The sequence below is a fragment of the Drosophila nasuta genome, chromosome 3, assembly GCF_023558535.2.
Source record: "Drosophila nasuta strain 15112-1781.00 chromosome 3, ASM2355853v1, whole genome shotgun sequence".
Lineage (NCBI taxonomy): Eukaryota > Metazoa > Arthropoda > Insecta > Diptera > Drosophilidae > Drosophila > Drosophila nasuta.
This window is the reverse complement of record NC_083457.1, coordinates 7,386,763-7,413,001: the sequence shown is the minus strand read 5'-3', so window position 1 is coordinate 7,413,001 and position 26,239 is coordinate 7,386,763. Positions and strand designations below refer to the sequence as shown.

General features: G+C 35.7%; 4 protein-coding genes across 6 annotated transcripts in view; 2 read left to right on the top strand and 2 right to left on the bottom strand.

Moving 5' to 3' along the window:
* The window catches only part of LOC132792019 (poly(rC)-binding protein 3), a 116,159-nt gene extending 99,578 nt beyond the window's left edge, over positions 1–16,581 (bottom strand). Inside the window, exon 1 of the mRNA XM_060801210.1 lies at positions 16,312–16,581. The gene's annotated coding sequence lies outside the window, so the exon portion shown is untranslated. The remainder of the gene's footprint in view (positions 1–16,311) is intronic.
* On the bottom strand, positions 1,606–23,290 carry LOC132792025 (fibroleukin-like). Of its 2 annotated transcripts, none has more exons than XM_060801224.1 (3): positions 23,015–23,290; positions 1,946–3,045; positions 1,606–1,877 (listed from the first exon to the last, which is right to left on the bottom strand). In XM_060801224.1, exons 2-3 carry the CDS (start codon positions 3,040–3,042, stop codon positions 1,790–1,792), a joined length of 1,185 nt encoding a protein of 394 aa, XP_060657207.1. In that variant the 5' UTR covers positions 3,043–3,045; positions 23,015–23,290; the 3' UTR covers positions 1,606–1,789. The 2 variants fall into 2 exon arrangements, with proteins under 2 accessions (XP_060657207.1, XP_060657206.1); XM_060801223.1 differs by lacking the exon at positions 23,015–23,290 and adding an exon at positions 3,109–3,217.
* Positions 21,261–21,797, top strand: LOC132794285 (prisilkin-39). The gene is made up of 2 exons (XM_060804624.1): positions 21,261–21,623; positions 21,709–21,797. Exons 1-2 carry the CDS (start codon positions 21,299–21,301, stop codon positions 21,783–21,785), a joined length of 402 nt encoding a protein of 133 aa, XP_060660607.1. The 5' UTR covers positions 21,261–21,298; the 3' UTR covers positions 21,786–21,797.
* On the top strand, positions 22,289–26,239 carry LOC132792022 (delta-1-pyrroline-5-carboxylate dehydrogenase, mitochondrial). Of its 2 annotated transcripts, none has more exons than XM_060801219.1 (8): positions 22,289–22,447; positions 23,607–23,750; positions 23,823–24,296; positions 24,370–24,541; positions 24,923–25,110; positions 25,192–25,414; positions 25,477–25,844; positions 25,905–26,239. In XM_060801219.1, exons 2-8 carry the CDS (start codon positions 23,689–23,691, stop codon positions 26,137–26,139), a joined length of 1,722 nt encoding a protein of 573 aa, XP_060657202.1. In that variant the 5' UTR covers positions 22,289–22,447; positions 23,607–23,688; the 3' UTR covers positions 26,140–26,239. The 2 variants fall into 2 exon arrangements, with proteins under 2 accessions (XP_060657202.1, XP_060657203.1); XM_060801220.1 differs by lacking the exon at positions 22,289–22,447 and adding an exon at positions 23,310–23,326.

Sequence of the window (26,239 nt, the reverse complement as noted above, 5' to 3'; positions counted from 1 at the left end):
CGCAATAATTTGATGGCAAGCATTTTGTTATTTACTGCAAATTGATTTGTGCTTTATTCATTGTTATTCTCTACTTGTATGTACATACATATTTAATGCATTAGTTTCTATGATAACAACAATGATAAACCAAATATTATCTTTGCACACACATTGCTTATCAAAGTTGCAACTTGATGTTGATTTTTTAAATATTTTTCAACTTGATGGAAATCAACAGTGACTTCGATTCGCAATTCAACTTGGCCAACTATGTGGAGCTTAATTAAAATTGCAATTTGCAGTTTGCAGTTCTAGAAAAAAAACACAAAGAGAGAGAGACATAGAGAGCCGGAGAATGAGTGAAATGGAAAAAGATTTTCCAATTAATCTAAGTAATTAAAGTAAAAGACCAAATGCGAGCATCGAGACCACATGTCTGGCAATCCCTGACAAAAGCTGCAAAAGCCCCAAAACATCTGCAACAAATCAATTTGCAGGAACTTTTCTATTGTGTTTGCAACTATTTTTATTGGTCGCTTTTGGCCTTACTCGGCTTTGCCATTTTAGCCAAAAAGTCTGGACGACAAACTCACTCACCCACCCACCCGTACACACATTGACACATACACACAAACGCACAAGGATGTTAGTTTATCGATTTACTTTTCCGATAAATTTTCAAAAGCATAGCGCACAAAATGATTGCAACAACAAGATGGCAACAACAAGAAGAACAACCACCAATAATAAAACGAGAAGCGGGCGGCGGAACAAAACTGAACTAAATTGAAGTGGCTGCCTAACCCATAACCATGTGGCAACCCAAGTGTAGGGTGTCTTGTGTCTGATATCAAAGGACTTTAAATCAAAATTCAATTACACTTTTCATTGATGCTCTCAAGACTTGGGCAGCAGCCACGGCCAAGTAGAAGTGCAAGTGGAAGTGGAAGTGGAAGTGGAAACGGAAGGCGGAAAACGAACAAGCTTGAATCTTTCACCTGTGCGTTATAGTGAAAATCAACAGCAACCAAACTCTAGAAGTATATTTACGACTATGTCATATCCTGTGGAAAATTCACACGGAAGTTAAGTTTGCAAGTTTATTGAAAAGTTTTCTCGCAGCATCTCGTTTTTATAGATAATTTTGTTAAAGTTTTTTGTCGGCACTTTCGTCTTATCTGTAGAGTCTAGACTAACATTTTTCTTTGCAACTTTATAGGGTATAACAAAAAGCGTGTCTAGTGTCCGACCAGCTGACATTGAGTTCAGTTTTCAGTATTCAGTTGTCAGCTTTCCATGCATATAACTTTTCGAGTGCTTTTGTTGGCTTCATATGCTCAACATCAACATTAAGTTATTTTTTGTTATTCTACCCTGTGTTCAAATGGTATATATTGTGTTGTTCGGGAAACTAGAATTTAAGTAACAAGTTAAAGGAGCTATTTCCGACTCTTCATCTTTTTACTCATCCATCCGTTCGTTTATTTCTTTCAACATAAGAGCTATACGAGTATACTCTAAATTTATTAAACCGACTTGTTGAATATGCATTTGGTAATTCGATAACTCGTTCTTGAATTTTATTACACTTCTGAGTTCTGCGCAGCGCCCAACAATATAAAACAGCTTGAAATTTGGTGACATATGTATATATAATATCTGAATAAAAATTATATAAAACAGTTACATCACGATTCTATATGCATTACGCATTTGTTGCCAGATTAGACATGTCGAATTATGCAGATCATTTATTGAATAACTTTAATGTTTTGACATTTTTTTAAAATCATCTTGACATAATCATCTACTGCTTGGGGCGTATGAGCATCTTAACTTCTTTATAGGGGGTCGTATTGCACTGCAGAAATTTCGTTTGTCTGTGATTTAGGTCACTGCACAAGAAATCAGAATTCAAATCAAATGAAATTTATGTATTACCTAAAAAATAATCAATATTTACCATTTAAAACAATTGTTGAACCACCAGCCGCTTCTAAATTGTTTCGCACAATTGAGTCTTTCGTTGAGATCGTTGTCACGATCGAATGTTGAGAATTTCATGTTTCGATGATATTTTAGAAAGTCATCAGATGAATTCAATTTAGTTTTACCCAAGCTTAGTGCATAACCATTATCTTCATCAGATACTTTAAAATCTTCGTACCAAACAAATTTGTTACTGTCATATTCATCAACCAAATTCACATACAGTTCGTGAGTCCGCAAACTCGTCAGAAGATGTATTTTCTGCAAACCTAGGAAAAAATCACTATCAAATGAACCGAATCCATTGCGATACGTAGTCCAATTTACATTAAAATCCTGGGATCCTCCAATCCGCTGTTGTATAACTAACCAACCAGGCCCAGCGATGTGGTTATCACATAAGACATCGAAAGCCTCTGAACCAGGTAATCCTATTTTAAACTGCCCAGAAGAGCCTTTAAACGGAATGCAATTAGAGGGACTAAAATTTTGAAGTGTTCTATTTAATAGTTGAGGGCTTAAATGATCTTTATCTTTATTATTATTCTTCTGAATTGTTTTCCGATATTCTCTGCCATTCTGAAGTGTCGAAATAATTTGATCTTTTTCTAGCAGACTTAACTTGAGTTTCTTTAATTGAACCCCACAAATTTCTAAATTTTTAGATTCATCTGCTAATCTGCGTTGACATTTACCATGATTTTCTATTTCAATATAATTCTCTAATTGTAATTCTGATGTATTTTTGTTGTTTATAATAAGTTTTGCAATTTCTTGATTCTTTTTAAGAAGACTAAAATTGAATTCCTCCAATTGAACTTCTAATATTTCTAACTTGGTAGATTTAGTAGCTAATTCTGTCTTACAGTTCTCATAATTCTCAATTAATTTGGAATTTGCAGATAAATTTTCAATAATTTGGGTTTGAAAATCGATCTGAGATTGCAATTGTTTTATCAATGCCTCGTTCTTTTCCTGGTTAACTAATTTTTTTCTTAAGTTGTTTATAATAGTTTCGTTTGATTTCTTTTGTTGCAATTCCTTTGACATATTTTCAAGAGAAACTTTCATATTCTGGAACAGATAATGAATATTCACGTTTAATACATATTTTGCACTTTAAATGTTTACTTTTACCGCGTCTACTGAAGCTGCAGAAATCACGAGTATTTCATATAGTATTGATATGATAACTGCATATATTTTAATTTGTCTCATTTTGAGATTCACTCACAACTGATGTCAATCGAATGAAGAAGAGAACTGAATGTAGAGGCCGACTTGACTCTCGCATTCAGATTAAATTAAATATATATAGTAAATATATGTATATATAGTATAACTAATGTATATTAGTTTGAGAGATAAGCCACAACATTTCAGTTCATTAAGTCAGATTACTCGTATTTCGAAAGACTAGACTGGTTACTTTCCTTAAAGAACGCATTATTGTATGAAAACATATTGCGTTTTGTAAGATTTTCACTGAAAATTTTACTTTATACTCTACAGTCTTTTACAGCTGTCGAAAGTTCGATCAAAAGAGTTTTTACAGTACCTGCCAAAAAAGTACAGTGAAACCCCTTCATTAAGCGAACACTTTTTGTGCTATGATCGATTTGGTTTTCATAAATATTTAACTTATTTAGTGGGACAACTGTTGTGCGTGTCCGTTCAATAGAGATTCCACTGTATATATTTTCTTATTATTATTATTTCTTGACTCGTAATCACAAAACAGATCAGCCTTTCAAATTGTATGCTAAACTTTTTTGAATGATTATTGTCGCCACATTTCATATAATACTGATAAGTAATAATAGCATTTTAATGATCTATGAGTAATAAATTGGTACAAACAGCTTAAAAATATGAATTTTGTATTAAAATATGGACACACTTTTTAATAAAACAAAGAGAACTTATGTGTGTAACTATTTATGTTGATTAATAATATCAAAATATTATTTTATTGTAAATGTTAAATGTAGTACTATATCAACATACCAAGTATATCCTTTTGTATATTTTGAGTATCTTTGTTGAATCATTTTTTGGTATCTTTTAGAGATAATACCGCATTGTTTTACTTTTATTTGCAATGGATAGGGGGTATCTCACAGTCGAGCACACTCGACTGTGCCTTTCTTACTTGTCTTGTAAAATTTTGTGAGTGTTAATTTGATTTGGCTGTTGTTGGTGGTCAACAAACTTATAATTTGTAGAATTGCATCTACCGCAAAAGTGCAATAAATAAATAATAAAATTGATTGAAATAAAATGCCTTAGGAACTGGGTATCTTGTAGTCGACTACTCTTAACTCGATCGCTCCTTCTTGTTTTTGTTTTTGGCTTTTCGGTTTTTTGGTTGCTTTGCACCCGCCTACTCTGAAATGGAACATTTGAAACTCGTCAATTTGTTTGATATGCAAACAAGAAAATCGCCGTCATGTCACATTTGCATATTAAAGCGGCAATACAATGCCGTCAAAATACACACAAACACACACACATTTCCCCCCCATATACAACAATATATCGAAAATGCAACGTCAGTTCGAAAATTAACTCAACTCAAAGCCAAACAAAGTTTCGCTCCGTATGCAGCTCAGCTGAGGTTCCTTTTTTTCGACTTGTGTGTTTCTGGGCAACTTACAGCACACACAAATTTCAATTACGTTGCACATGGCATACATATTGAGGGGAATGTCGAGAGTTTTGGAGCAAGGGGCAGACTATATCGAGCACTTACAACAACTTATAAATAGCCGCAGTCTGTGCAAATTTTCACATTAATTAAATTTTAGCGACGACGACACACACACACAACACACACAACAAAACAAAAAGCAAAGCTGAGAGCATAAACCCAAGAAAATAAACTAAAAATGAGACAAAAAAAAAAGACGAAAAACGAAAACTGCGACGATGTCGACGGCGTCAACGACCAACACCGTTGACATATTGAAGGAAAACGACAGATTTAGTACATAATATATAGACAACATACATATATGCAGACTTATAGGCAAGTGATGCCATGGACTAGGGTTGAAATAAGTTGTAGCTAAATAGCAAAACAAATGGCGAGTATTTCATAGATACAAATTAATCTGTCTGCATTGAAATTTAGAAATAAAGTAACACGTCTTAACCTATTTGAACTAAATTTTGAAATCCATTACAAAAAAAAAACGATAAGAGCATCAAAAGTATCTTTATGAAAAAATACTTGTAGTTAAATAGGGATTAACATATCGAGTATTTCATAGATACAAATTAAAATGTCAATCTCCAATTTATTCAATATCGATTTTCAAATTAATGATTTAATTAACTAACTATTCGAATCATATTTTAATATCTATTAGACAAATATAAAACACAATAATTCAGCATACTTTTTTTTTTTAAAAATTATTATTATTTTTACTATTAAATCATAGATTACAAATTTACTAGCGCTGGCTGCTTTGGCCTTTGGCTAGGATTTTAACCAATACTTCAATAAAATTATATTAAAATAAGTTGTAACTAATACATAGCTAGTATTTCACAGATACAAATAAATTTATATTTTTTGTAATTTATAAATGAATAAACAGGTCTTAAACCTAATCGAAATAAATTTTGATATCCATTACAAACAATTTTTTCTCTTAGAGTGAATTAGCTTGAAATAAGTTGAAGCTGAAAAGCGAATTAAATTGAAATTTCTTTTTTTAATAATTTTATTTGAGAAAACACAATCTTCAAACTCTTTTTCTGTAACAAATACTTCAATTAGATTTTGTACCCATATTCAAATACTAATTCAATACTAATGAAGACCTTTGTAATCGCATTTTATTCTACTTGATGCTAAACATTTCTTTTCCTATTGTCACTCGAAGGGATTCATTGCGCACCACGAGCGCGACTATCAAGATCCACTTATCGAGCTGCATAAATATTTGTGCTAAGTGCGCGCGGGCAGCACTTGAAGAGCGAAAGTTTCCAAGATGCTGCCAGCCCTGTGACATCTACAGTGCGAGAGATGCCGATGAGTTTTACTGCTTCGCTACACTGCACAACACTACACTACACTACACTACACCGCACTACACCGCACTACAGACGCCCCGCAACCCGCAATCTGGCAATTCAAGCGAGGGATCGGCTGACAGCCAGCCACTGCATTTGGCATTGCGTTGAGAATCCGTTGGCCGAGCCACTCGTCTCGGTCCCAGCCGATGAGGAGGCACTTACAGTGCCAACATTGTCGTTGCCACTCGCCACTCGCCACTGATGTCGCTTATTTTTAGCTGCACTTTTTCTTCTATTCTTCATTTTATTTTTGCTGTTGTTGTTGGCTTTTCCACAGCGCCTTACAATGCTACGCGAAAATATGCGACAAAAAATATATATTTGCTGTAATTATTTTTGATTTGGCAAAATCTGCATGAACCACCAACATTTAGAAACGCATAAAAGATTGTTAATGTAATTGCACAGCCAGAACAGCCAGCGAAAAATCTGATATTAAGTTGGACATTACGAACAAGTTGGCAATTTTGTGAGTGGCATATTAAAATGGGCTAATTGGGCATTGGAAACAAGTATGACAAGTATTATGATGTCATTTATTTATTATTCAATTATACACAGTTTGATGTGGAATTTTTCAACGAAATTAGACAAAAGCTTTCTAAATATATTTGTAAGAAAAATCAGTAAAGACAATGTTCACTTAATATTAGCAGAAAATTATAAACACCTAATCTAAAAATGTTTAAAATGAAATAGAAAATAATTTTGTATATGTACTATTTTGAATGTAAAATTCTTTTAACTTCAAATTAACCATTTAGAATTAAACAAGAAAATCTTGAATATTTTTTATGGAATGTGGATTCTATTTTAAATTGATTTATATAAATGTATTTAATTTTAAATTTTAAAATTAATATAAATCGAAATTAATATATTTTATCAATATTTTACATACATTTTTCAAGTCCATTAAAATACAAAAGACTTTCTAATTATATTATTAGGTAATACCAGCAAAGAATATGTTCATTTGATATTAGAAATTACAAAAAAAAAAATTGTAACCCGATTCTTAAAAAAAAGATAGATTTATGAAAAATCCCTATGAAGTTCATATACCTGCAATAAATGATTAACGAAGCAAATGTTAATTAAATCTTCAATCTAAATACACAAACAGACTTATGTAAATGAATGAAAGTTTGAGAATAAATGCATATTTAAAAATTATTCAATTTAACAAGAGCTTTCCACGAAGTTATTAAATCAATTAAAATAAACAAAACCTTTTCTTATTGTTGGAGAATCAAAGAATTATAAATTATAAAAATAAATTTAGAAAATCCTTGTGAAATTATTATAACTCAAAAATTACCCCATTCAAAGTTGACGAACAAAATGTTGAATACATTTTTTACCAAACGTTGATTAAACTTTCAATCCACAGATACAAATTGACTTATGTAAGTGGATGTAATGAAAAAGTTTCAGAATTAATACACATTTGAAAATTATTCAATTTAACCAAATGCTTCACACTCATTTTTTTTTTGGTAATTCCGCAGACACTCGTGCATAATAAATAACTAAGCATTTCTCTAGAAAAAGCTGCTAGAAGTTGAGAAACCTCAGTTTAAATGAAACGCTGCGGTTAGCTCACCTCAAGCTGTAGCTGAAGGAAGCTTTGTCTACTACCTGCCTCGACATCGACATCGACAACGACCACAGTCAATCGCTGTTTCCTCGAAAGTTTTAATGAAGCCCGCCTGCAAGCGATTGCCAAGCATCAATCTCTGTGCGCCGTGTTCTCCGCTCTGCGGTGTGTGTGTGTGTGTGTGTGTGTGTGTGTGTGTGTATTGATGGAGATTGCTTAGCGCTAATCAAATTAGAATTCCGAGCTGAAGCAACGGAGCACGCACACACACCTTGAGTGGATATTATCAGCGAACTGCTTTTTGCGGTCAACCAAAGTTTGACGAAGGCAACGTCTTGGATATTACTTAACATTAATTATTTGGCGCCCCTGTGTTGAGCATAATATTTATTTAAAATTTTAATGAGCAGCCGACAGAAGTCGAGTCGAAATGGGTTTCAAAGTTGTTGCTGCTGCTGCTGTGGTTGCCTTGACAAATCGCAGTGGTGGTGGCATGCCACAATATATTGCCAACTGGTGCGGTTTTGCAGCAGCAACAATAAATTCAACAGAACAAAACTAAAACAGCAGCAGCAGCAGCAACATCACGAACAGTAACAACCGAAGAAGCAGCAATGTTGCGTCGCAATGCCAGCTACTTAAGTGCAAAAAATGTAGCATACTTTTTTATTATTTTTTTTGCTGCACATGCAGGAAAGTCGGCATGTGATTGATGTGACGTGAAGTGCTAGAGCGAGGAGAGAGAGAGGGAGAAAGAGAGCGAGAGGGAGTGAAATGTGAATGGGCTGTGCAGGAAAAGCAGCCAAAAACGTTTTCAAACATGGAAGCACAGCTTACATGCTCTTTACATGGCCATTAGATATATCATAGAAGAAATCTCAGGGAATAACAAAAAGCTCAGCGATAAAAGTTTTCTTCTTCGAAAGAAAAACAATGTGTTTGTCGCTTGATTCCTAGGATTTAACATGATATATTGAACATATTTGACTTTCACCTTACTTTTTGATTGCATAGCCAAAAGATGTGTGCGTAGAGAAAAGAAAATGGTTTTATATTTGCTGTTACAATTAGCAATTGATTGGTTCTTTTTCGTTTTTGTTGGCACACTTTTCAATCCAATTACTTCCACTTTTCACCAACAGTTCGCCAAATTTTTTTGTTTGCCTGCCAACCCCAAAGGAATATAAATTTCGCAATGTCATTAGCTACAATTTTAATTTTCCACTCGTTTGACATGGCAACGACAGTTCAGAAAAAACAAAAAAAAAGCTTTGCAAGCAAATGAATGAAAACTCTTTGGGGAGATGCATATCTCTTTGCAGTTTTCGGAAGGTCTTCGACGGCTGTCAAAGAAGTAACAAATAAAATGAGAAAAAATATAAAAAGAAAAAAAGAGAATCAGCAAAGTGCGCAAGAAGCAAATCAAAAGATGTGCATGCCAAATGTAAAAACAAAAAGCAGCAAACAACAAAAAAAAAAATCAAGAGTAACGCGAATGAAAAGAAAAAAAATGGAAAAAAGTAGAAAGGACAAATGAAAAGAAAAGGATTTCGTGCAGGAAGCGATGCAATTTTTTTCCTCTCCACTTTTTATGTTGAGGGGGCGAAGTGCAAGCAGCATTGGCCTGCCAGGGACAGCACGAAATTGGCCAATTTACATGCGTTTGTGCTTTTTAGCCAAGATGAAAAGGAGGATTGAACTTCAATTCCAAGTTCACAGATATGCATGAGTGTTTGTGCGTGTGAGTGTGTGTGAGTGAATGCAAAGTGGTATTGCAGATACTGCAACTCCTTCAGTTTTGCAGCTGCGTTCAAATGCCAGCAAAGAGTTTAAACCCAACCAAGCGATGCACTCAAGTGGCATTAACCAACAGAGACAGCGCGATAGACAGATGGCTAAAGAGAAAGACAAAGACAAAGACAGTAGCAGAGATGGAGACGAAAGCAGGAGACAGAAGACAGAAGATGCTACTCAGCATCTCGGCGATGCCGCAGACAACAATTTTGAAGCTGCTTCAATAAAACCGAAGGAGCAGCTGAAACCAGGTGAGCTACAAGTGCAACTTTCTATGGATTATTTACAATTTAAAAGCATTTTGTTAAAGTTCTGTGACAGACACGGCGTATGCGTAATGCCACTTAACTGACATTGTTGCTTACATTAGGCTAATGAGCTTATCGTACGCTACAAAATGTAACTAATGATGACTTGCGCTCAAATGTTTATTGTCTTGTGGCCTCTGCAGTATGTGCTGCGATACTGAGTGCCAGCTTATGTGCCCTGGCAACAACGACGGGTCGTATGTGTAATGCGTTTTTTTTTTTGTAAGGCAAATCAACCATTAAATTTTGTATGCTTTTAAGCAAAATTGCTACTAATGTGTGTGGCTTGATAACTAATGATCTGCGCTGAGATATTTATGTTTTATTTTCAATTTGTAATATTGAAAATATGTAAAAATAATTAAATTTATTTTAAAGCGATTTTTGGGTACTTCATTTTCTTAAAATATTTTTAAGAGCTGATATTAAAATTTGTATTGAAATTTAAATATAATATTGAAAATAATCTCTTAATCTTCATAAAATATTCAATTTTTAACAAAATTACAGTTCAATTTTAATAAAAGAAAAGTTGATAACGTATTATGCTAATTATTTTTAGCATTTGGAAATCTAAAACATTACTCAAATATCAAATATGTGAAGCAATGACAATTATTTACAATGACTCTCATGTTAATTAAGTCACCAAAAAGTTATTTCCACTAGTTATCTCTCTGTCCACTTAAAAATATGAAAACTCATCCATTAGACTTTTATATAAACTGCATAATGAACTCTCTCTCTCTCTCTCTCTTTCTGAATATATAATAACTTTTTTGCTAATTACATGTCGTATTAGAAAGTCATACAAAAAGTGAAACCACACACTTGTCACATAAAATGAAGAGAAAAGAAAAAACATATATATCTCCGAAAAAAAGAGAGAAATAAAAGGACACGTCAACGGCAGTCCAGAATGTAGTAGCGAGCGAGAAAAAGCATTTAACAATTTTGCAGGAACAATATTCAATTTCCGACAGTCTAATAAGTTTTTGGCTAGCACACACACACACACACACACACCGATAAAACACTCTATGTGGCATGTAATAAGCCAAGTCCAACTGACATTTCTATCCATCTGTCTGTCTGTCTTTCTGGCTGTTAACTGGGGGTCTAGCTTTCTAGGCGAGTGTTTGTATAGCAAGCCGCCAACAAAGTTCCATTACTCAAACCCATAGGACGACGCACATTTTCCTTTAATTTCCTTTTTAGTTTCAACGCCAACTTTCTCGTCACAAAATTTCGTGTTCATCTTTGCCACATTGCTCATCCTCATGCAAAGCACTAAAAATTCCGTCAGCTTTAAGTCATGATGCATATCCTGCAACTTTAATGAATACCCACGAGGCTATGCAAACAAAAATGTAACAGCCAACGGGCCATATAAAATGCATTTGGGTAACTAACTTTAAACACAGCGAACGCGTTCATTTGGGAATGTAATGGCAGCCCCCCTCTTCCTCCCCTCTCCCCACCCACTCTTTAGTTTTCTCTTGACTTTTCCACCCACAAACCCGCCAAACGTTCCGAATGCCATGGGACAGAGGTAAGAGCATACGGAATAGCAGGTGCAGAGGCACAGCCACAGTTCATGGCGAAAAACGAGGAAAAAAAACAAAAATGAAAATAGTAATATAGTTGAGGGATTGTCAATGCCCCGAACAGCTCGATAGCGAGTAAGTAGCTTTATTAGCATAAGTTCATGCATGAGCGAATGTCGTGATAAGAGCTGTTTTATTGAAGCAAGCGAATCACGCATAAACGTTGTAAAGGAGCTTATAGGATTTAAGTGCTTCCTGAATTTGACATATTTGTGAATATCAAGAATTCTACTTTGTCGCAACGTTTCAGAATGTTACAAATTCTGAATGCAATATTTATTATTAAATGTGCATATTTGTGAATATACATAATTCTTTTTATTTGAACCATTTTAGAATGTAACAAATTCCATGTTACAATATTTAGAGCAACAGCATTTTAAGGAATTACGCGAGCTTAGTATTTTATAGAGTAGATCTAAAATATATTCTAAAGCTACAACACTCATCAAGAGAGATATGATATTAAGAGCACTGGAAGGAATCTGTAATTAATCCTGTAACATATAAATAATATGTATTCTTTAAATGGCATTAAAACGGTTTGAAAAGATGCCTGTGAAAACCATTTATTTCAGTATTTTATCCAGAAGTCACAGAAATTCTTTAGTAACAGTTTTAGTAAAAAAAAATATCGAAGCACTTCTTTGATAATAATGAACAATGTTTATTTTAAATAAATTCATTTTCACACTAAAAGAAAGCAAGTTGAAAGCAAACGTATTTTATGCTTCTCTAACAACACGATTTCAAAAATATTCGAATATATTCGAATAATAGCATGCAGAAATAAAATTTAAAAATAAATAAGCGCATTTTGCATTTGGAATTCATTGTCGAATAAATAAACAAATTGATATAAACGAATAAAATTAAAGAGATGCGAATACAACAAACGTTGCGCTTCCGTAAAAACATAAATAATTTAAATAATAAAATATATTTCTCTTCGTTTAAGCTTTAAATGCATTAAAACACTGAGTAAACGCATTCGGAAATTCACAATCGATAGCCGCATAAACGTGGCAGCTATTTGCGTGGCTTTGAGTAAATACATCATGTTGCAGGTTGCCTGGACTTGCTCGTTGGTAGACAACCAGACAGACAGACAGACAGACTGAATGGAGGACTGACGGACTGATGGACTGTCGGACTGACTGATTGACAGACGGTTTGTCTGCCTTCTGGTATAGTCTACGCCCAATGCAAATAGTTAGGCGCAGACTGTGAACTGGATACGTATCGGGATTGGAGTGTGGCACGGGATTGGAGATCAAGCTCATCGCAACATTGCGGTTGCGTTGTCCACCTTCCCTCTCGCCCCCACGACGAATGCCATGGAAATGACAGACGATGTAAAAGAGTTCATTAATATTGCAAGGTGGACTGACGACGACGACGACGACGACGAGACGAGAAAAACAGAATGAGTGAATACGGAATGCGCAGAGCGGAGAACGGAGAACGGAGAGCGGAGAATGAGGGAACGCAATGAGGACAACACACACACACACACATTTTGACTGTGCGCACAATTATTTTGTAATTTGTCATATTTTTGTAGGTCTCGACTCACGTCACAGAATGTGACATAGCGGGAGCGACAAAAACATGATGTGTGCTGGTGGGGGGAAGGGAGGTAGTGGGAGGGTGAGGATGCCGCCTACACGGGGAGGCGCCATTGTCCAAAAATTTTCAAGTAGCAAAGTCTCGGGCTCAAGTGGCTCGACGGCCTACTAAATAGGAAATGCAGGCTTGCTATGCAACATAAGATGGCCATGGGGCAGCATAGGGATGGGGGTGGAAAGGGGGATGTTGTATCCTACCAACCAGCTGCATAATTGTTTGTATTTTACGCTTTACATGAAAGCTAAGCAAATCTTTTGTTACACTGTCTACAGCAACAAGGCAGCCCCTACAAGCTATCCGCCACCCCCATCCCCTTCGCCATTCCCATCCCCCAACCCCAATCATCTGGCAACCCTTCTTCTTGCTGCTGCTGCTGCTTTTGTTGGCCTTACGCTTTGTGTGCATATTCTAAACATGGCGGCGCTTGGCTTGACTTGGCTCGGCTCGACTCGGCTTGGCTTGGGCTTGGGCTTGACTAGAGCTCAACTTGGCGCTTGACGCTCGACGCTCGACGCTCGGCGCTTGGCGGCTACCTCAACCTACTTTCGGGGCCAGACTGCGTCGCCGCCATCGTTAAGACCTTAATAGTGCCTACCCCTACACCCCTACACCCCTTTCAGCCCCCCAAAGAGTGTGCACCCAGTCAACAGTGAGGCAGTCAGTCAGTCAGTTTTGTTGTTGTGCATATTTACCTAGCCTGCTGTTCTGCGTCCACATCATCAGCAGCGTTTGCTTACCGCTCGGGTATAAGACCTATGGCATAAAGCTGGAAGTGTGTTTAAGAAATTTCTTTGATAGCTTCATTAAAATATGGACTTATCAAAAGGAAGATGTTTTGTTTTGCTAACAGTGGAAATTCAGTATATTAAAAGACTATTTTTATACTAGAAATTAAGATTTGCTATATTAAAAGTGAGTTTCAAATCTGAAAATGAAAATGTAGTACATTAAGAGACTTTTTTATACCGAAAATGAAAATTTAGTATATTAAGAGACTGTTTTCATACTGAATATGAAAATTCAGTATATCAAGAGACTTTATCTATGTTAAAAATTCAGAGTTATATTCATATATTAAGTCCAAAGACTTATAATTCATATATTTAAATATAAATACTTTTTAAGATAACCTTTCGTTAAATTTAACTGATGAAACACAAAATTTGCAACGTTCAAATTCTTTCATTTCAACTAATTTTTCAAACATTTTCTTTAGAGTATTTTGACTTCGCTACAAATAAGATATTTACGGTTATATGTATATCATCCGTCATAATTTTCATATGCAGCAGTTTGTCCACGTGCTGCCCCGCCTCCCCCCGCTCCCACCCACAGTGCCTACAACCCTTGTCCGTTTCTTTGGCAAGCTTTCGCTCTGCTTTTTCTTTCGTTTTACTTTTTTTTTTGTTTGTTTATTTTTTTTTTTTTTTTTTTTTTTTTTTGTTAAATTACATGCACACATACACAGTCAAATATTTATTTAAAACTTATGCCCGAGGCCTTTCATTACTGTGCACGTAAAAAATATATTTTTGTTCTGTTTTCTGTAGTTTCATTATTTTTCATTTTTATTTTACTTTTGCTATTTTCACTGTGCAAATGTGCGGCATGTTGCTTTGTGCTAGCTGTTCGTCTTCTCTTTTTTCTCTCTGATATTAAGTACATTTTTCTTTTTTTTTTTATTTTCTATTCACTATGCTTTGTGTGAATGTGTGTGTGTGTGTGTGTGTGTGTTTTCTCTCTGTCAAAATCTTTGCTTAGTTAATTTACTTGCCGTTACGCCAAGTTCTTTATTCCCTCATTTCCATATTTTCTAGTGTCTAGCGGAGTTATAATTAGTCATCCTTGCTCTCCCTTTATGTGTGTTCTCTCTCTGTGTGTGTGTGAGTGTCCTTGTCTGGACCCATTGTCCTCTTTGATGGAGAACAATGCATTATGACGCAACGAAGCCGGAGCAAAGTTGTTGAACATTTAATGGGATTTACTCACCGAATTGCTTTAAATTACATTGCTCCAGCGCCTGGAGACTATCGGAAGCATCGAGTGGCGAAAAGAAAATGGGAGCAGGTCAAAATGTTTGCCATCTAAAGAAGCTCACTGAACAGGAGCAGCCAAAGCAGAAGTAGCTCCTGGCCAGTCCTTAGTCCGCACAGTCTCTTCCACAATGCATGCCATTAATTAAAAATGTATTCGATATGGGGCTGATAGACTTTCATAAAAAACCAATCAAACGAGAACTATTTAATGATGTTCAGAAATGAATACTCTACAGCAGAGCTATGAGAAAAACAAGTTCATTGGGGAGCGACTTATTGACTTTGAATTATGTTGTAAATAACTTTGAGATAGCCAAACATACGTTGAAGATAGTGCCGAAAGTAATTTAATAAAATATAAATATTTAAATTAAGTGATTGAATTTTTAGATATATCAAGTGGCCCATTAAATGAAGAGCTTGATGGCATTTGCATTTTTATTATTACAAATAAATCATTGGGAATATTTTTGTACCATAATTACATAGGTAACTATTATAGAAACGCTGCTCTGCGTTATTTCGGGCAACAATGTTTTAAAATGGATTTTTACTATTATACATTAATTAAGAAATAACAACAATTTAATTTATTGTTTTGGTCTTGATTGACTAAATATTTTAATAGGACCAAATATACAAATATTCCAGTCACAATAACAACAGATCAAAGCTCCTTTACTTCTTCATTTCAAATAAATTAAAATTAGCGAGAAAAGTAAGTCTTGCAACAAATTTATTGAATCAACTCTGCGTATACTCAATGGGTTATGGATGAACGCTTTTAATTATTACAACTTACTTTCCTTTTATTAGTATACTACTAATTATACAAAACTTTTTTAAGGAACACTTTAAATATAATCTTCAAAGTGTTTACAATGAATTTGTAATCATTATTTTTGCTTAACAATTTCCTTTTGAAGCTGCAGCGTAACAAAGTCAAGCATCTTTCGTTCTGGCTTTCGAACTATATAAAAGCAGAAGTTTAGCCAATTACGCTGCATTTTATGCTTCAATCGACATGAAATTCTAACAGTTTAATTAGCTTAGTAAATAAGAATGATCTAATTATATTAATTATAATAAACTGACATCGTTTTTAGCATATCATATTTAAAGTTGTAAAAACGTGTAAAATTTATGATTTGGTTCGCAATCAATAAATATTTTTATTGTTGTGGGTTAAATATAGTGGAATAGCTCAATATGAAATTCGACCATTTTTGATTGCATATAATAAGCTAAATTTACATATAAATATTGACAGAAAAACTCACCTGTCGCAACTGACATTTATTTATTTTATTTATTGGTATTTGTTTTCTGGTATTTTTGGTTGTTTCTCTGCAAATTGTGACGCTAATCGAATCAACGAGTTTTGCGTTTAATTATAAATTCTTTGGTTTAGTTTTCTGATTGGTTTTTGGTTATTGTTGACTGTTGATTGGTTTCGTTATTAGCCAGCCAGTCAGTCAGCCAGTTAGTCCAAGCTCGTGCGTTGATGATTTTGGGCGCCAAAGTACAGTCAGAATGCACTCACACAAATGCACACGCATACACACACGCTTACGCTGTTTACACTGCTCTCTCTCGTTTTCGCTTTCGCTCTCACTCTCTCGTTCTCTCACTCGCTGCTCGCTATCTGTCTCTCTGCCGTGTAGAAGAGTCACGGGCTCCTATTTATTATGACGTTTGTTGCGGTTTGGCGGCGTCGTCGTCTGTCACTTTGTCACTGAGCGTGGGGAGGGAGGGCGCAAGAGTTGGGCGGCAGGTAATTAATGCAGTTTGTTGTTTGTTGTTTTGGGCGCACGACACTTATTCGACTGCAATTGGATATGCAGGATGTTTAGCGGCGAAAAAGAGTTTTTGGTTTATCGGCTTGGTTGTCGATTGTTGTTGTTGTTGTTGTTGTTTTGATGATTGAGATGTGATGTGAAGCGCATACAGGACACACACAACTTGACTGAGCGAAACTGCACAAATAACTGAATTGAAATTATGCCGCACCGAGGCAGCCTGAGTAAGGGCAACACATCTCTGCTGTGGCACAGTGGGGTGAGAGACAGCAAATTTGCCATTTACTTATTTTCAGACGAAATCGGCAACAACAGCCAAAAAAAACTACAAAAAAAATAAACAACAACAATGTGCAGTTGGAAATGCACTTGAGTGCATTTTAATTGATTTTTTTCGCATGCACTTTTTCCCCACTCTGAGCATTCGAGAGCAAAAGAGAGAGAGAGAGAGAGAGAGCGGAATCCGTGTGGCTTACTCGTTTGTTACATGCGGCGTATGCGTAACATTTACAGTTGCATTCTACACGCATCTTATTTTGAGTGAGTTTTTCCCTGAGTGAGTGAGTTTTTTTTTGTTGGTTTATTGTACGCTACAAAAACATAAAGAGATCACTCTTTCGTTGGCTCGTTCTAGGTCAATTCTCTCATATATTTCAAGTTTTAATTAGCCGCTTTATTTTCAATTTCGACAGCTGCCCCAAAGGGAGACAACAACAACAACAGCAGCAGCAGAGGGCCACAACAAAAAAATAAAGTTGCTGTGGCAACAATTTTTTAATTAATTACATGCAAAAATCCAAACCAAAATGAGAAGCCCACGCTTGAGTGTCGAGCTGGTCAAACAATTAGCATTTTTTTTTTACCAATCCAACAAACAAAAAAAAACTGTGTAATGAAGTTGCTGAAGGATGCTCTCCTTGTGTTCCGGCTAGCTGCCACCCTCCTCTCTCCCCCGCATATAGTAGAAAAACTTTTTAATATGTAAAGTGTTTTTAAGGGGCCCGCAACGTTTTTGAAAGGTGAGCAGCAAAATATAATGTGCTTCAGCAGGTAGGCGGCAGAGGGTCGAACAACCAACGGGCGAGAGGGGAGTGGTAGAAAAAAACCATTTAAGTTGAAATTTTCCATTCAGACAGATGGAAAATTGTGTCAGCTTTTGGCAGTTGACTCTGATTGTTTTTTTGGCCCCAAACAAATGAAAAAGTTACGGGCCGCACTTGCAAAACTCTTTGGCTACAACAAAACTTGAAACATAAAAGACATTCATTCTGCTGCACAAATTCAACAACGTAATTTAACAAAAAAATGTTTGTGCATGATAACTGTATTTTAATTGTAATATTTGTACAATGTTGAAGCCTGATTTCAGTAGAGTGCAAAGACGTCTGATGTCCGGTACTTTGAGTGCTTTTCACAAATACTTTCAAAGGAATTCAGAATTTCACTTTAGAGATTATTGTATTTTTACTTAATAATGTCTAGGGGTGGACAAAATATCTTTGAAATTTAACATGTAACAAAAGGGTAATGGAATCACTAATTTCAATTCTTGAGAGTTATATTAAACTGCCTTCTTTTTTATGTTCTTCTATTCAAACAATATATGAACTAAGTTTGAAATAAAAATTGGAAATGAATAAATACATAACTAACTCTAAAAGTACTTCATCAATTAACTTTACAAATTGATTTTATAGTAATAGTAGTTATTATAAATTTTGTATTACTCGTATATTGATATATTTTTATATATTTTAATTAAATCTTAGATGAAACATATATGTATATTGAGAAATCATATGCACCAAGCGGATTTTCAGGAAGTTGCACAATTAGGATTTAATTTAATTATTATTCTTCATTTAATAAAATAAAGTCAATTTTGAAATGATTTTGTAATCTAATTAAATTGTAATTTCATTTCTTTATCAGATATAATATTATTCATTAAAAATTGCTTTGCCTATAGATCACTTTAGAGATACTGATACCATGATTTATTTGTATAACTTTTGTGCATGATTAAAATTGAGATGATTGATGGCAACTTGTCCTTAAAATTGTATAATAAAAAATAAAATAATGAACTTGTTTTTATTTTTTTAATTAAGTAAATAACAAAAAAGAGTTACTGCATAATTAAAGATATCAAATAAGAAGATTTTTCTTTTTTTGAATATATTTTATAAAAATTATAATCGTTACAATCGTTGTCTGAAATATATTTGCAAATTTTGTGTAACTTTGTGTTGTAAAAATTAATGTCCTTAATATTATATCATCATATAATAATACGAAAGATCTTCTGTAAAATACACTGCAACAAAACGCAGGACCTACACAAAGATAGAGCTATAATACAACTACATATAAGCAAGAGAAACAGGGTGTCTGCAGTCGAGAAGCATAGTTGAGCTGAGACATGCGCATAGCAGAGACGACTCAACTGAAATGCACTCAAATCGCAAAGCGGCAACAACAACAATGCCATACAACACCTGAAGCAGTGTAATGCAACAGCAACAACAACAACAACAGCAGCAGCAAAAGCAACGAATGCAATTGCAGACAGGCAAGCAGCAAAAACAAAATGAGAAAGAGAGGGAGAGGGAGAGAGCGAGAAAAGGTAGAAAAACACAAACGTCAGCTGCATACTCGGAGAACAGAGCTTAAGGCACAAAATGGCATTGGAGTGAAATGCTAACCAACAACAAAAACAACGACGACGACGACAACAACAACAACAACAATGGCAATGTGCTATATGAACGATACAAAATTGTCGCTATAACGTTTTTCTCGTTTTTTTTTTTTTTTTGCTATTGTTGGCCAGTGTAATAACACACACTAGCACACAAAGCATTGGGCTAGATTTAAAAATTTATGAATGAAATTTTGTACACATTTTGTGCACAAATTTGCAAATGTGTGCACATTGTGAGCTATGTGTGTGCACAACAAAAATTGTCAAAGTTTTGTGAGTTGTATTTTTAAGTGCAATTTGTCAACGTTCCAGGAAAATTCCTCAAGATTCAGTGCGATGTACTTTTCAATAATGTCAGAGTCAAAGCGAAAGGAAATGAAGGAAAATTTCAAATCGACAGTAGAATAGATGACAATCTAGCAGAGAAAATAATTTAGCAAATTGGCCAAGCTATATGAAAAGGGAGAAAACGGTAACAAAAAATAGATTCGATTTAATACAAATGATTATTTGACTTGACTTTTTCCAGCTTGTTAAATTCAATAATGCAAATGTAAAGCAAAAACTACAATTTAAGTTAAACACAAGTCAATTATTAATAATGAGAAAACAAATTGCTGTAATGACTAAATAATTTCTTACCAAGGTCCTTGATATTGACCGTAGACCATCTCCCAAAGGTGCATGAACTAAATTATTATTAATCTCTTAATTATCAAAATAATATGCCGTCGCACTCGCAGAGCTAACAAAATAACAATTATGGTTAGAAGTTATCAACGAACATGTGCGGCAAAACAAATAAAAATCCTTCACAATGAACTCGAATTGCATTGAAAAACCCCGAAAATCATTTATAATTATCTCTAGCACTCTATATAGTGTGTGGTAAGTTTTAATTGCTTCGACAACTGACCTCATTTGAAGGGCGTTGTTGTCCATTGACCATACGGACTATTGGACCTCAAAGAGTTAGAAATCAGAAAAAAATCAAATCTATATACGTACATATATTTTTAATGTCATGTCATCAAATTGTAAGGTTAATGACTGTGCTTAGGCATTAAAGCAGTGGCAGACGATGGTGAACCCCTAAAGCCACGATTTTAAATGATTATTAGGTAAACAAAGCTGTTCTGAGTCATATGATAAGTATTCTAGACAACTCTACAATTGAATTTTCAATTGTTATGATTTTTCCCATTTTATGAAATGAATCATTTAATTTAAGTATGCTTTATATGGTTCATAATCATCTAATTTATTTGTTTTATTGTATAAACTTTCCTTCATTAGTGCAAATAAATAATATGATTCATAAAATTAATATCATTTTACATTTTGTTTTCTAGCATAAACTTTCCTACACTCATTTCGGGCCTATAGGGTATAAACAATTATTCCCATTAGAAGCATTTGTACTATTTAAACTATTTACTGGTGTATCTAAACATTTTCATGTTTTGTTTGTTGTCAATGAAATGCTAATGAGCTCATAACAATGTAATGAAAGTGTTTACATGTGTAAAAATTGCTCATACGCAATGTGAAGCACGCTCCAATGAGCAAACAATACGAAAAACTGAAAACAACAACATTGAACATTTGATGGGTGAACGATTAGGCGTCATTAACAATGGTTTCATATCAAAATTATTATTCTAGTGTGGTGTATGATGTATAAAAACGACGAGTACTCTAGATTGATATTCAGTGCTCAGTGGAATTTCATACAAAATTAACACGAGGAATATTAGTAAAAATATGCCGTTCACAAATAAAATAACAATTCGTGGTATTTGGCTGTGCTGGGCCGTTGTTTTAGCAACATTGATACAGTGTCAATTGGTGGAATCTCAATACAGTACCTATCCGTACTTTGGAGCCCAGGGAGCGGGCGCTGGAACTGGATACGGTGGATTGTATGGCAATGCCTATGGATATGGATATGGCTATCCACAGTATTACGGTTATCCGGCATACGGATATACATACCCGGCCTATGGCTACCCTGGAGGGGGCTACGGTAGCTATCCTAGCTACGGCTATCCAGGTTACAGTTATGGATATCCCTATGGCAATGGCGTTAGTGAGTATATCGCTGCTCTTTCCAAAATACATTAAAGTTGTGCGAATGGTTTGAATTAGTGTTTTGGACCTGTTATTTCTTATAGATACAGCCTTCGCGAGCAGCAGCGGAGGATTCGCTACAGCAAGTGCGAGTAGCGGAGGCGGAGGCTACTATGGTTAAGAGCAGAACTGGATAAATATTTAGGTGTATTATTTACTTAAGTATTAAGTTTTTAAGAATAGCTGATGTATATAAATAAAATAATGAAATACATTGTTTCTGAAAATTTATATTATATTTAATTTCTAAAATTAATATCAACGTTGACTGACTTTTAAGCGCCATAATTCAAAATATTAAAACAAAAATCGGTGTTGATAAGTGTCTAAGTATCGTTCATACATATATCGATACTTTATTCTCAGGTCATCGCAGAACTGGAAAATATCGCCGGCTGTATAAAGCAATTAATCGATATATATTTAAATTAAGTCATGGCAATTGACAAGGATAGGAACACAAGTAAAAAATCATAATTCTTCTCATAATTTCTAAAACAAATTGTCGTTGTGAACGTTGAATAGTTCTTCTACTAATGCAAAGTACCAAACCATCTGCTTACTTTTTTCGAATCACAGCGCTTAAGTCTAGCGGTATCGATAGCAATCAGCTGTTCAAGTAATGAATATTTAAAATTTGGCACAAGCATCCACACATACACACACACACATACATTCGCTCTCCTACATTTTTGTCTAACGGATGGATACATAGAAGGTAGTCTCGCTAAGGCCAAACAAATACACGGACCGCGTATCTCTCGTTCGCCACAACAAATCAAAGTAAGCAGATATTTATTGCCAAAAAAATAAATAAATAAAAAATGCAGTAACCTTTAAAGTGAAAAGTGACGACAATATATACTATATAATTAAACAAGTATTCATACAAAAACGAAAGGTAGCGCAAAAACATAACATTGCGTAATGGGGGGCTACATACAACAAAACAAATGCCAAACTGGCTGCATTCAAATTGTGCCCGTGTGTGTTTGAGTGTGTGTGTGTATCTGGCTGCAGCCGAGAGTCGTTGATTCATTTTGCGCATGTTTTACTTGGCCTCAAAAACTTGTGACCATTTGTTGCCGTACACACACATGACACACTTACTATAAAATTGTAAATGTATGCGCTTAAATTGCCGCCCGCCTATTGGTAAAAATCAATTAACCTGCACACACACAAACAAACACTTAGAATCTGTACCGACAAGCACGTACACAACACATAATTTGATATTTTTATGTATGTATGTATGTAAGTTTGTTTGTTCGTTATACTATACTCGACATACATAAGCTTATGAGAATTAGTACAAAACAATAGCATTTTTCAAAAGTGCTTACTTACTATAATTCCACTGGGGTGCTTTTGTGCTACGTTCTCTTTCTGGCGCGCACTCTGTCTCGCTTTAGCCAACCCTCACCAAGCGAACACAACGCGCAGCTTTCTCCTTTCCTCCTGTTCGTTTTCGACAATGGGAATTTTCCACAGCTGCTGCCGCCGACACTGCAAAAAACAGCTGATGCTTGTCAAAAAAAAAGTAGTTTCGCCGCTACGTATACATTGCATAAGTGCGCATGTGTGTGTACGCTTCAAGCTTCGCACGTTTACACAACACTTGCCCAGTTGGCATTTGCTGCTCGCACGAGACGTCTAATTGTAAATAGATAGTACAATAAATAATACGTATACGTCTGAGGCACTAGATTAAATAGTTTTCAATTAGTGGTAGTAGTGTTTCGTTATCGCAATTTGCTTTTGTGGGTGTGTCATCCCTGCTATCGCTCACGTTTGGCGTCTTATCAACATATTCAAATTCAAATCACGCGATTTGTAGCAGAGACCCCCCAATGAATAGTCAAGGTTGCTGATATCACGTTAAATGGAACTAATGAAATGCTATTTTTTATGTTTTCGTTGTCTCTGTGTTATCTCATAGCACTCATCGAAATTCTAGTGAAGCAACCAGTAGAAAGACAGGCCCCTCTACACATCAAAATTACCATTTTCAGTACTCCAAGATGTTGCAATTCATGCGTAATGCGAATGCGGGCCTCGCTGTCCAACAGAGCGCCATTAAAAGGTATGTTAACGACATGTTTTTTACCATTTATGTAATAGTTATGTTAATCATTCATTTTAAAAATTCTTTCAGGTGTGTGCGCAGTCTAGGCAGCGTTGTCCACAGTCCCAATTTGAAAGACGTGTCCGTTGCCAATGAACCCATTTTAACGTATCGCAAAGATTCAAAAGAGCGTAAAGCATTGCAGCAAGCACTGAAAACAACCGCAGCGAAATGTGAGGAAGTTCCCATTGTGATCGGTGGCAAGGAGTTTAAGACGGATCAGGTGGTGCATCAGGTGATGCCACACGATCATCAACACAAACTGGCCAAGTTCTACTATGCGGACAAGAAGCTCCTGGAGCAGGCCATCAAAACGGCGGTTGAAACGCAACCCAAATGGGATCGTGTGCCTTTCGATGAGCGCCTAAAGATTTGGGAGCGTGCTGCCGATTTGATGGCAGGCAAATATCGTCAGGAGTTGAACGCAGCCACCATGTTGGGCCAGGCGAAAACCATCATTCAAGCGGAAATCGATGCGGCTTGCGAGCTCATTGATTTTATACGGTAAAAACACTTTATACTGCTTGTTGACCTTTTACACAAAGCCTTAATCATTTGTTTGTCTTGGTAACAACAGCATACACGCCTACTTTCTCAAGGAGTGCGTCAAGTATCAGCCCATCAGTGAGGACCTAAAGGTCACCAAGAATTCATTGCGTTATCGTGGCATTGATGGTTTCATCGCTGCTGTCAGCCCATTCAACTTTACGGCCATCGGTGGCAACTTGGCCTACACGCCAGCCTTGATGGTAAGCTGACATTTATATATATATCGGTTATATGACACAGCTAAAGTACAGTCGTAAGCAAAAAGTTCAGTGCAGTTTATATGTATTATCATTTCAGTTATTTTTTTTTTAACTTTTTCCTAACATATCAAAAAAAGGTTTGTAAATAAGCCTTACCAGCATTATTTCGATAGTAGCCTTTCGAAACGCTCTTAAACTGCGATTTATTTTACTTCAGCTCAAAGATAATAAATATTGTATGTAAGCAATTCCATTAGCTAGCAATTTATTTAAATTATATAGTACTTTGCACATAAATTCAACAGCAACTTAATGCAACATATAACCGATATTTACTGAAATATATAATCTACTTATCGAGTCTGACATCATCTATTGCAGGGCAACGGTGTGCTGTGGAAACCCTCGGACACTGCTCTGCTCTCCAACTGGCGCATTTTCAATATTATGCGCGAAGCTGGCTTGCCCGATGGCGTCGTTAATTTCGTGCCCGCTGATGGCCCCGTCTTTGGTGATACAATAACCGCCTCGCCACACCTGGCTGCCATCAATTTCACCGGTTCCGTGCCGTAAGTTTTCACTCTTTCTCCCCTATTATTGATTTTGATAATTGAAATTTTTGTTTTCCCTTTTTCTTTCGTGATACACAGGACATTCAGTCGCTTGTGGAAGCAGGTGGGTAACAATATTGACAAATACAATAACTTTCCGCGTCTTATTGGCGAGTGTGGTGGCAAGAATTACCACTTTGTTCACTCGTCAGCGGATGCGCAATCTGTTGTCACATCCACAATACGTTCCGCCTTCGAGTACAGTGGACAAAAATGTTCTGCCTGCTCCCGTATGTATGTTCCAGAGTCGCTGTGGCCAGAGGTAAACAATTGTCATTGATTTAATTATAGAAATTGAATTAAACTTTGCACTCAAATCGACAGATCAAAGAGGGATTGGTAGCGGAGGCGTGCAAACTGAAGATTGGCGATGTGCAGGACACTAAGAGCTTCACATCGGCTGTCATCGATGATAAAGCATTTAAACGCATTACTGGATACATTGAGCATGCCAAAAACAGTTCGAATTTAGAGATCATTGCTGGCGGCACGTATTCGGACAGCAAAGGTTACTTCATCAATCCCACGATTGTGGTAACCAAGGATCCCAAAGATCGCATTATGACTGAGGAAATCTTTGGCCCAGTGCTGACGGTTTATGTGTACAAAGAGAAGGATTTGTTTGATACAATGAAGCTGGTGCATACATCAACGCAATTTGCCTTGACCGGCGCCGTTTTTGGCCAAGACGAGTAAGTATAAGACATGAACATATCTCCGAATTGATCCCTATAATTTATATGATCTTACAGAGAGTTCATCAAGTGTGCTTTGGAGGAGTTCAAGACGTCGGCGGGTAACTTCTATATCAACGACAAGTCGACAGGATCGGTGGTGGGACAACAGCCATTTGGAGGTGGTCGCAAGTCTGGCACTAACGACAAGGCTGGCGGACCCCACTACATTCTGCGCTGGACATCGCCGCAGTCAATTAAGGAAACGTTTGTGCCCCTGCGTGACGTCAACTATCCCTACATGGAGGAGTAAGAAGTGAACTCGTGGAGGTGAAACTTTAAGAAAACGACAGGAATCTCATTGCATAAAAAAGAAACAAAAACAAAAGGAAAACTACTCAAGCTATAAAAAG

Coding starts and splice junctions, on each gene's coding strand:
- LOC132792025 (XM_060801223.1), bottom strand. CDS start 3,189: ATGAGACAAATTAAAATATATGCAGTTATCATATCAATACTATATGAA. Junction 3,046..3,108: donor CTGCAGCTTCAGTAGACGCG/GTAAAAGTAAAC, acceptor TATCTGTTCCAG/AATATGAAAGTTTCTCTTGA. Junction 1,878..1,945: donor TTCAACAATTGTTTTAAATG/GTAAATATTGAT, acceptor TTTCTTGTGCAG/TGACCTAAATCACAGACAAA.
- LOC132792022 (XM_060801219.1), top strand. CDS start 23,689: ATGTTGCAATTCATGCGTAATGCGAATGCGGGCCTCGCTGTCCAACAG. Junction 23,751..23,822: donor CAACAGAGCGCCATTAAAAG/GTATGTTAACGA, acceptor AAATTCTTTCAG/GTGTGTGCGCAGTCTAGGCA. Junction 24,542..24,922: donor CCTACACGCCAGCCTTGATG/GTAAGCTGACAT, acceptor CATCTATTGCAG/GGCAACGGTGTGCTGTGGAA.
- LOC132794285 (XM_060804624.1), top strand. CDS start 21,299: ATGCCGTTCACAAATAAAATAACAATTCGTGGTATTTGGCTGTGCTGG. Junction 21,624..21,708: donor TCCCTATGGCAATGGCGTTA/GTGAGTATATCG, acceptor TATTTCTTATAG/ATACAGCCTTCGCGAGCAGC.